At 45.1% G+C, this 11,680-nt stretch overlaps 1 protein-coding gene across 1 annotated transcript; it reads right to left on the reverse strand.

The window, feature by feature from the left end:
* Positions 1–9,612: 9,612 nt before the first annotated feature.
* Positions 9,613–10,548, reverse strand: LOC144768588 (olfactory receptor 5G25-like). Its single transcript, XM_078652383.1, has one exon. The coding sequence runs from the start codon at positions 10,546–10,548 to the stop codon at positions 9,613–9,615; it is 936 nt and encodes a 311-aa protein (XP_078508509.1).
* Between the last annotated feature and the right edge of the window lie 1,132 nt (positions 10,549–11,680).

Consider the following 11,680-nt stretch of genomic DNA (forward strand, 5'->3'; position numbering starts at 1 on the left):
GGGCCCAGGATGGTGGACACTTTCGAGCCGCTGTACCTCGCCGTCCGTCGTCCGAATGCCACCAAATGCCCCGCCGAGTGCCTCGACAGTGACGGTGAGTCAATATCACTCCCTGTTGACCCAGTAGTCCCGTTGAAGCAGGATATTTTGCAGGATTTTATTCTGTGATGACGCGGAGCTCAGCGCTCATCGACCTTCATCAGCGCCGGCAAGCTCCGCCCCCCAAGTTTAAAATATTTATAAAGCGCTCTGTGGCCAAGCGGCTTCCTGGCGCTAAGAAATTGAAACAGTTACCAGAAGACGGGACAACCAGGAGGTGATTAAGACTGGAAAGCTTGGGAAAACAAATAGGTTTTAAGTGCCTTGCGGAAGTGCAGGTAGACAGATATAGATCTGATAGTCAAGGGGAGGCTGTTCCAGAAGCGGGGGGCAAGGATGGAAAATCTAGTGCCGCCTACTCTGGACTTACGGAAGCGAGGGATGGTTAAGAGTGCCTGGTTGGAGGAGTGAAGGTTACGAGAGGGAAGGTAGTGGGTGATCATGGAATTGATGAAGATAGGGGCCATGCGGGCGCGGGCCATAAAGACCATGCAACCCATCTTGAAGAGGGTCCTCTGCAGGATGGGAAGCCAGTGAAGGGATCTGAGTAGGGGAGTGATGTGGTGGTATTTCGGAAGCCTATGAGTAAGGCGGGCGGCCTGATTCTGGATGGACTGAAGACGCCGCAGCTCGTAGATGGGAATGCCTACATAAAGGCAGTTTCCATAGTCCAACCGTGAAAGAATCATGGCCAAACAATAATTTTCAGGGCATCAAAAGAGAAGAAACGATAAATCTTTCTAATAATCCTGAGGGACAAAAAGCAGGATGAGACGACAGAGCTGATCTGGGGATGAAGGGAGAGGTCCTGACTGATTTTAATTCCCAGGGTTTTGACTGAAGCAGAAGGAACCGGGGGAGGACCAAAGGTGGAAGGCCAGAAGGCAGAGGTCCAGGGGCTTGAGCAGCCTCCGGTCAGGACCAACTCCATCTTGTCCGGATTAAGCTTTAAATGATTTTGATTCATCCAGTTAGCAATGAAATTGAGTGTGGTTTGGAATTTAAAGATGGAATCAGAGTCATGTGAGAGGTCAAAAACCAGCTGAGGGTCGTCAGCATAGTTATATACGGAGACCTCCATGTTTAACAGAGAAACAATAAGCGGGTAGATATAAAGTTTAAAAAGAAGAGGGGAGAGGGAAGAACCTTGGGGAACCCCGCAGGACACCGAATGAGGGGGGGCAGAGAAACTGGAGAGACGAACAGCCTGAGTCCGACCTTGAAGAAATGAGGCGAGCCATGAGAAGGCAGAGCCCCGGATGCCCGCTGCCATGACACGGTCGAGAAGAATGGAGTGGTCGACCGTGTCAAAAGCAGCGGACAGATCAAGAAGCACCAAGGCCTGAGGAAAGTTGGAATCAGCCTTGCTCTTCAGCTCGTCCAGAACAGCAAGGACCACGGATTCAGTCGAGTGGACTGGGCGAAAGCCAGCTTGATGGGAGGCCAATAGATGATTATCCTCGATGTAGGCAGGAAGTAATGTGGCTCTCCAAGATCTTGTCTAAGCAAGGAAGCAGAGAGATGGGTCTGAAATTGGTGGGAAGAGTGGGATCAGAGCCAGGTTTCTTCAGAATGGGGATCACTGTGGCTGATTTAAAGAAAGCTGGAACTGTGCCCTGGGAAATGGAGGCATTGAGAAGGGAAAGGGGGGGGATCGGGGCAGCCGGAGAACTACTCCCTTAAAATTCGAGCCGGTCCATAGTCGGTAGGAGAACCTGATTTGATTTTCCTGAGCAGAATAAGGAAAGATTCCTTAGAGATAGGTAGAAATTGATTGAGAGAGGAAGACAGAGAGGGGAGAGAGGGGGAGGGAAGGAGAGAAGAAGACGGATGAATGTTCCGTTTGATGTTGGCAATCTTCTCAAGAAAGAAATCATTCAAAGAGAGGCAGAGGGCTTGGGATGGGACTGGGTAAGGGTTGACTCTATCAGATGCGGCCAAGGAGTGAACGATAGAAAAAATCTCCATAGGTTTATTTGCCAATGACAGAATCTTGCCAGAGAAATAGCTGAGAGAATAGCTCTCTTATAGTTATTAAGGAGAGACTTGTAGCGATCTCTCAGGGAGGGGCAATAGTTGCGCCTCCACTGGCATTCTGACTGTCTGAGGGCCAATTTCAGGGCTTTGAGGTCATCAGTAAACCACTTTTTGGCTTCATGGGGGCGACACGGCTTGACCCTCCTAAGAGGGGCCACTGGATCACATGAGGTGGACAGCCAACCATTGATGGCATCAACTTGATGATCAAGAGAAAGATCAGATAAGTCAGGAGGGAGGGCCGCCAAGGACGAGCAGAGAGTGTTAAAATCCACCCGATTCCAGTTTCGTGCTAAGATGTTTTTAGGCAGGTAAGGCTTGTCGGTGACTCCAAGGTCAATATTGAAAGAGCTAAGCGAGTGATCCGACCAGGTGCAGGGGAGAATAATGATGGAAGAAATAGCCTGACTGGCCGACCATAGCTGGTCAAGGATTTGACCGTGTGAGTGAGTGGGGGAGTGAATATGAGAGGTAAAATTAAGACCACACATGGTGTCAGTGAAGTCCTTGGAAGCCCTGTCTTCCCTGGGGTCACCAGGCCAGTAATTAAGGTCGCCCAGTAGAAGAACCGAGGAGTTGTTGACCACGAGAGTGGCCAGCAGCTCCTGTAGGGCAGGCACAAAATGAGACATGGTCTGGGGGTGGGCGGTATATAAGAACTACAGTGAGGGGAACCACAAGGTTCATCGACTGAGCCACTATAAAATCTACGTTGGGTATGGGAGGGTGAGGAAGCAGTTGGAACTGAAGGTTGGATCAGATAATCATGGCCACGCCCCCACCAGTTTGCACGTCGGGATGATCGTCCCGAAGGGCATAAGAATCAGGGAGCGCAGCTAAGACATCAGGCGAGGAGTCTGCGGAAAACCATGTTTCCGTGAGAAACAAAAAATCAGGAACGTCTGTATCCAGCAGATTATAGAGTTCCAGCTGGTGCCTGCCCGCAAAGCGGGTGTTAAGAAGAAAGGCCGAAGCCCTAGCAAGCGGGCAGGGAGGGTAAGGGGGGGAAGGGGCAGGAGGGGCGGCCGACTAGGGTGTAGACAAGGGAGCCACAGAAAGGGGAGAAAAGGGAGCAGGGATTCCAAGGGCAATAATATGTTTGAGCGTAGAGGAACTGAGGGACCCATTACCTTGATAAGCGAGGAGCTGTGAGGAGGTGTAAGTTAATAAAGGGGCAGAGTCTGTGGCCCCGGGTCCCGACCGGTCACGGACGGGCGCAGACGGGCTTGCCTTTGGGGCCCCTTCGGCGCGCCGCTGGCACGCCCGCTGCGCGCGTCCGCTTCGCAGCCGGGATGATGTCGTCATTATATGCTGGCCAAGAGGGGGGAGTGGCCGAGAGACTGCACTGGCAACCCCAGAGTACCCACAAGATGGCGTCCAACCTGGCCCGTCCCCACCACAGCAACCTAATCGGCTGGAAGGAGAGACGATCAGCGAGGCAGGGCAGTAACAGTCAAGGTGCCGGCAAGTGCAAAGATTTGGCAGGTACATTTAGACAAGTGCCCAAAATGATGGAAACGCTTTCAGAAAGTGCAAGGTATCGGTGCCCCCGGCTTAAAATGCCTCAGGAGATCTGCAGGCGATAGTAATCATGCGAGCAGACAAGCATAGAAGTTTAAAAAAAGTCACGTTACACACAGTACACAAATAAAAACAGAATCGCTTTTTAAAAATGCAAGTAACAGAGCTCCCGGCTTTAATCGCCTCAGGAGGTCTGCAGGTAATGTTGAATCATGCGAGCAGCGCGAACAGCACGCCAGAAGTACTCGCCAGAGGGGGGAATGGCCGAGAGACTGCACCGGGAACCCCAGAGTACCCACAAGATGGCGTCCTACCTGGCCCGTCCCCACCACAGCAACCTAATCGGCTGGAAGGGGAGACGATCAGCGAGGCAGGGCAGTAACAGTGAAGGTGCCGGCAAGTGCAAAGATTTCGCAGGTAAATTTAGACAAGTGCCCAAAATTATGGAAACGCTTTCAGAAAGTGCAAGGTATCGGTGCTCCCGGCTTAAAATCCCTCAGGAGATCTGCAGGCGATAGTAATCATGCGAGCAGACAAGCATAGAAGTTTAAAAAAAATAATAATGACATCCAAACCCTCCTCAACTGAGTTTAAACAGCAGCTCTGATCCTCCTTGACCTCTCGGCTGCCGACAACACTATTTCCCACACACACACTCTTCGAAAGACTGCAACACATTGACATCAAACGCCCAGCTGGATCCCCTCCTTCCTTACCTGAAGGACACAGAGAGTGCCTACCACCTTTCACCTCCGAACCTAAGGATAAGGTCCGTGGCGTCCACCAAGGCTCACTCCACAGACCTCCTCTCTTCAATGCATACATGACCCCACTGGCCAACATCATCAGATCTCATGGTCTCTACATAATTTCCAATGTGAACAACATCCAAATCATCATCTCCCTCACTGATGACCCTACCACCACCAGGACCAAATTTCACAGATGCATGACAAGTGCTGCTGACTGGATGAAGAACAACTGCTTGAAGCTGTACATGGACAAGACAGACATACTGATCGACCCCAGCAACCCCTGCAACAAATCCAGGTGGCCCCCTGACCTGAGACCCGCACTCATAGCCACTGACCATCAGAAACCTCATTGATAACAACCTCACCATGAAATCACAGGTTAAAGCAGTCACTTCTTCCTGCTTCCTCACTCTGTGGATGTTACCGAAGATCTTCAAGTGGCTACCTCTGCACACAAGATGCACAGTGACACAGTTCCTCATCACCAGCTGACTGGACAATCAAAATGTCTTCAACAAAGGAATCACCCATCACCTCCTACAGAGACTTTAAACCATACAGAACACTGCAGCCAGACTCATCACTTTTCACTTTCACACTCTACCTCAGGTAACTCCACTGACTACCCATACTTAAGAGATGCCAAATCAAGCTGTTGACCCAAGCACACAAGGCCAGACAACCAAGGACCATTCTACATCAACCACTGTCTGAACTTCCACCTAACGTCAAGAAGTTTATACTCCAACTCCCTATCACTTTCCCACATGCCCCGCATCCACTGAGTCAGAAGTAGAGGAAAACTCCCACCTAGCATCAAAGACTTAGAACAACCTTCTCATGCAGCACAGAACCATCACTTCTCTTCCGGATTTCCACAGGGCCCTCAAGACCTGGTTATTCGAATAAGCCTGTTAGACCTGCAAGTGAAAGGATACCCTATTGGGTGATTAGCAGGGCTACACAGATTCAGTTTATTGATTGATTGATTGACACCAGGAACTCGAGGTACAGCAAAGAAAACCAGCCACAAACACGATGCTCTGCACTGCCTGGTGAAGAGCATGGACTCCATGGAGGAGTCGCTGATCCTCGCGCAGAGGGGGCTCGCTGATCCTCGCGCAGAGGGGGCTAAACATTCTTTCAAGGCTAAGAAATTCAAAGAATATCAAAAACATGCCTAGTAGCATACTCAAATAGACATAGGTAGAATTGGGAGACTCCCCTCTTTAAGGCACAGTTTAGAGATTGAGCCTACATGGAGGGGCAGAAAGAGAGCGTAAGGTGTCCTGCTGTTTAATAGGTTATGCAGTATCTGGCTGAAGATGTACACAACCCATTTAGAAGTTCTGGGATGTGGCTGGGCTGTGGAGATAGAATGCTCTTGCAGTGGCCGTAGTCAATTCAATTGACAGCTTGTTGAAGATATCACTGGTTTCTGGGTGGTATTCATCCTCTGAGAACTCGTATTCCTCAATGATTTTTTTGTCTATGCTCATACCTATACTACGGTCAATCCTCTGTTAGCATGAGTACAGTATCTAAAGGGAGAGGGAGAAGAGGCCTGTGCACAGAAATGTGAAGCAGTGAGAGCAACACACCGGTCATCAGTCCAAAAAGAGAGAGCACAGTGCCACAGGGATAAAGGGCCCCATTTGTAAACGTAAACCAAAAGTACAAGTTGAGACCTAAAGGACAGGTAGTAAAGTTAGATTTTCGTCTACGTTTATTTCAACAGTCTAACTTAGACCAAAAGTCTAACTATACTAGTAGTAATGTCCAGGGACCAGTTGAGTGTTCAACTGTTTCCTTTCATCTGGACTGAAGCAGTGGCCCAGCTTTCACAATGGATCGATAAGGGTGCCTTTGTCCTATGGACTCTTCCAGTCACACTAAAGATTATCTCTTGATGCAGGTCTTCACTGCTCTTGGGTAAACCATTGTAGTTATTAGTCACCAGACCCAACGCAGAATTAGTACTTTATGGAAAGGTTATTAATGCAAATGTAACATGCTATTTCACAGAGTTATAAAGTGGTAATAATTACTTTCCAATAAATGTAACCTCCTATGACTAGGGATGCTAATGGTGGCATGATGCCTCCTTTATCTCTGGATAAGATGATGGGACACAGGCAAGCTACAGGTACCACAAAGGGCACAGAATGTGCAGGATCATTCTTAAACCAAAGATTGGTTATGTTGGTGCTCTGCACCATTTATGTTTTCTCCTAGGCAGATGTTCTATTCTGGCCTAAAGACTGGTGGACAGACTCTGTCTTTGAGCTACTGTCAGGCAGAAGTTTCAGTTAGCTAAGTCTTGTGCAATTTTTCTCAGGAATCAGGTCACTAGACTTAGTAGATATAGTTAGGAACGTAAGTGTGTGTTCTTTCCCCCAGGTTACAGCAGCAAGGCTACTATGAATTAGGCCACTTCTGGTGAACATCTAGTAATCAAAGACAGATTCTACCTCTTCTGGGATATTTTCATCCCTAAAGAAGTTTGCAAGCTTCACTGGTGCAAAATTAACAAATTACCGACTGAAGGGTCCAGCATGAGTGCCACTATGGTGTTTCACACATGATACTCCAACAATTAATGATTTGTAGGCACTTTCAATCCTGCAAGACCATCCTATACCTGATCTGATGCTGGACATATTTCATGGGCTCCTGAGTCCAAAGTCAACAATTAGAAAAGTTCTGACTGGCCATGTTGTTATTTCTATTCACATGCAGGGGGGGTCAAAGATCTACTCATGTGTATATGATATGGATGGTAAAAGTTACCAAATTGAAGGAAGACTACACTGAGAAAACTCCTACTACAGCTTGATGCCTACCCGATCCACCAAGTAAACAGCAGGCAAGGATATGGAAACACTTAAAAATGAATTAGTGCTCTATGTTGGAACATTGACTTCAGTCACCATGTAGTCATAGATGCTGTCAGATAGCACAGGTAGACCCATGACCAAACTGAGGGAACAGGAGTGAGACTGTACGGGGCTCGGCCTGACATTTTGGACTGACATGATAACATGATGTCCTAAGATGCTCCTAGATTAATTGTGATTGTCCAGATGATAAATACATGCCAATTATCATTATTAGACCCAGTGAAAAATATTCTCAATAGTATCTAGTATGCAACGTACTCAATGGAGAACAATGTAAAAAATAATTGTTTGCTCAGAAAAAGATCTGAAAAGCTCGCCCATGGATCTGTAAGCCTTGCTGTTATGGTGCAGTGGTAAAACCCAGTGGAGAGAGAGAACACAATTGCAATACTCATTGTGATGTTTGCTGGTGTAGAAAAATGGTATGACAACTCTATCACAGATATGTCCTAGTCCTCTGAAGCACTATGTTTATCAATGTAAATGCTATAGTGGGCCACAGATGACTCGCAAGACTGGAGATATAAAATGACCTTTACCTTCGGATATGTTTGTCAGTCTGATGACGTTGATGTTTTGTGAGCCAGAATTTGTACCTTTGAGACCATGGATTGGAATACTGTATTTGAGCTAGGTAGAGACAAGGAAAACCAGCTACGTTATGTAGCAAGGCAAGATTATGTGATATGTGCATTGGTCCAATGGCAACTAGAGGACTCATTCGAAAAGCTACTGCTTAGTTGTGTTGCCTACATCACTCATAAGGGAGGGGTTTAGTACCTATTGATAACTTAAAATAGCTTTAGGACAGTTGTGAGCTGTACGGTGTAAGTTTTACCTGCACAAAGTATTTATTCTTGACTTTTGACAAATCCAACACAGAACTATGTTGGCTTACAGTTGGTTCTAGTAGAACAATAGTTCAAGGTTCGAGTTGTAGAATGTGCTTGCTGTTGGTGGAAAGGTGGAAAAGGCATGCCAATCATATTTGTTAGGCAGGTATCAAGCAGTAGCTTGAAGGGTTGTGTGGTGTAGGCAGAAAACATTCATGATTTGAATGAAGGACTGAAAATAGGTCATGGTATATGGTCCTTCAAATTAGTATTGTGAGTAGGCCCTTGAATGATGTTAGATTGTTTTAAGTTTGCACTATTTTAGCACACTAATAAAGTCTAACAGAAGCTTTAGAGTCAGCTGAATGTCCACCATGCGATTGTTCTTGGCAGCCAACAGTTTGGTGCTTACGGCTCCTTAATATTTCATTGGAATATGATTAAATCATTCTCTGGTCTTCTGCAAATCTTTTTGGAAGTCTCATGAAGACGTTTGTGGACTGAACAAATATAAATTAGCTTTCTTATTATAGCTTGATTTTAGCTTTCAGAGCATATGCAAAGGCCCAGAAAATTCTTGTTTTCGACTGATTAGTCTGGCTTTACAAAGTTAAATAATAAACACAGATTAAAAAATCCAAACTAAAATGAGAAAATTTTTACAGCATTTTGAGATGAGTTGAATAGCTAGAAAAACATCTGAAAACCAGAATATTGTAGATTATTTAAATCAATGTGAAGTGAAAATAGCATGTGCACAGGGTATTCCTTGTCTTTTCATCATTGCAAGAAGCTATCTAGAGAGATGAAGACCCATATTTACCGGTGCTTTGCTTCAGTTTTGCCTTACTTTTTTAACGCAAACCTGATGCAAATCGCTCAGGTGGGATTTACTATCCAACAGAAATTGCGATTTGCATTGGATAGTTACACAAACTCCTACAAAGTTGGGTAATCCACTTCATTGCGTTACTCTAGGTCAAAGAGGCATTACATGGTTGGTGTTTGGGCGCTCCCACTCTATCTACAAAGAATATTGCCCCTGAATCCTGGGCCTCCTCGAGGCATGTCCAGTGTCGAGACTTTAAAGCATAGCTTTTGTACTGGAAGGAGCTCCTTCCAGTACCAAACCTATGCTTCAGACAACGCAGGCATGCTTGAACTATGGCACAAGGGTGTCTGTGTTGATGCATAGCTGCCTAAAGTGTGCAAGCACAGGGAGAGAGGAGAACAGCACCACATTTCAGTAGATTTGGTGTCTCCCTTTCACGCAACACAGTGCAGTAACTTTACTTGCTGTCCTGTGTTCCGTTACTTCTTTATAAATCTGAATTAAAACTTCGTAAAATCCAAGAAAAAGGGAAGAAAAAGTCATTAACCTAAATATTCAATCTGAAGGCTTCATCTGTCTGTGAAAATGTCACAAAAGAAACAGGATGCAAACTTTGATAAGTATTTCAGTACATTTCAAAAACACTGTTTTTTATGGAATGTTCTCCTCAAGGCATCTTTTACCTCTTTATTCCTCAGGCTGTAAATCAGAGGATTCAACATGGGAATTACAACAGTATACAAAACTGAAACCACTCTGTCCTCTTCCAGAGAATAGCTAGACATGGGCCTAAGATACAAGTAAAAGATTGTACCGTAGAAAAGGATAACACATGTGAAGTGGGAGGAGCATGTGGAGAAGGCCTTGAGCCTCCCATCAGAGGAGCTGATTGCCAGGATTCTCTGGAGAATGGACACATAAGAGGCAACAATAACTGACACAGCACTTATGCAATAGATATTGACACAGATGAAGAGCACTAACTTGCTGGCAAAGGTGTCTGCATTGGCAAGGTCTAAAATAGGGAGGAAATCACAATAGAAATTCTGAATCTGATTAGGCCCACAGTAGGAGAGGCGAAATACACCAGTAGAATTCATAGTTGAGGCCAACAAACCAAAAAGGAAGGTTCCAATGACCAACTGTAGGCAGAACCTCTGAGTCATAACCATATTGTACGTCAAGGGGTAACAAATGGCCATGTAGCGGTCATATGCCATTACGGTGAGGAGCACACACTCCATTGTTGCAAAAAGTGCAAAGGTGAAAAGTTGCACAACACATGCATGGAACAGGATGGCATTTCTTTCAGAAAGAAAGTTTACCAACATTTTGGGGGTGATGACTGTAGAGTAACATAGGTCCACAAAGGAAAGGTTACCAAGGAAAAAGTACATAGGGGTCCGAAGACGAGGGCTGAGCCAGATTAGCAGTATAATGCCAGCATTACCAGCCACAGTCATTGTGTACATGGCAAGGAACAGTGCAAAAAGAACCCCCTGAAGGTTTGGAACATCTGTTATTCCCAAAAGAAGAAACTCAGTGACTTTGGTGCAGTTCCCTCCATCCATGCCCTAGAAAAAGATGAAATTGGATATTGCCTTTATTTTATTTCAGATCATTATATTCGTAAGCAAACATGAGGCATTCAGAGAGTGATCTAATTATTATAGATATAAGAGCAAATTATCAAATGTTAACTTTCTATTTGCATTTTTTGTGCTTATTCATTTAAGGTAAACTAAGGAACTTTTCAGTTGTATTGGTGTCACAGAAGTTCACACAACCACAAGATACATTGGGTATAACATTTAAAGGAGCAGAGAATGCGTTGGCCCTGATGAGAGAATCCCATGACCAGAAAAGACTCTAGGTGGATTTTTCAGAAGATTTTTCAGAATATTTGGTGAGGCAAGCCTCGAATGTTTGAAGAAGGTTTTGAATCCGAGATTCTGCCAAATAATTTTAGCAGAGCAAGGGTCTTAACCAATGAGTTTTATGGCCCGATCTCCCTAAGCTCAATGCTAATTGTGAACACAGTTCTATTCTATTAGCCTGAGTAAGGTAATAAAACAAAAAATACCCCGACAACAGAGTGGGTTAGTGTCTTCAAGGGAAACTAGATATCAGCACAGGGACTAATTCACATTGTAGGAGCACTGCATTATGTGGTTACGATTTGGTCTCCTTGTAGAGTGCTTGTTTGTTCAATTGGTCTGTTTGGTCATGCCATGCTAGTGGATTGAATAGATTCAGATAAAGATGATGAAGATGATGATAGTAAAGCAGGTAAGAAGAATCGCTTTCACTTTCCACAAAGAACCATAGGCAAGTAGCTAGAATGAGTCTTAAATGTTTGACTTATCAGTGGCAAAAAAAGACCATAGTAGTAGACCATAGTAGTAGGTTGTCAAATTATTTAAACTGATAGTTACTCGATGGTGATAATAAAAGCAGTGAGGAATATGTTAATCTTAATTCTTTGTAAGATACCAGGTAGTTAAAACATTGGAAAAAGATTGATATGAGCTGTGGATGTCCAGCCAAAGTAAAAAAAATATAGGGCCTCATTTATGAGGCCTTGCGTCAGTTTTACGCTTCCGATTCGTCACTTTTTGTGATGCATCGTCGGCGTAAAACATGCCTCCGGTTGCGCACTATTTACAAAGTGACGCATCTAAGCAGATGCGTCACTTTGTAAAC

The sequence above is a fragment of the Lissotriton helveticus genome, chromosome 1_1, assembly GCF_964261635.1.
Source record: "Lissotriton helveticus chromosome 1_1, aLisHel1.1, whole genome shotgun sequence".
Classification (NCBI taxonomy): domain Eukaryota; kingdom Metazoa; phylum Chordata; class Amphibia; order Caudata; family Salamandridae; genus Lissotriton; species Lissotriton helveticus.

Excerpts from the sequence above, each read along its gene's own strand:
- LOC144768588 (XM_078652383.1), bottom strand. The coding sequence starts at position 10,548 with ATGGATGGAGGGAACTGCACCAAAGTCACTGAGTTTCTTCTTTTGGGA.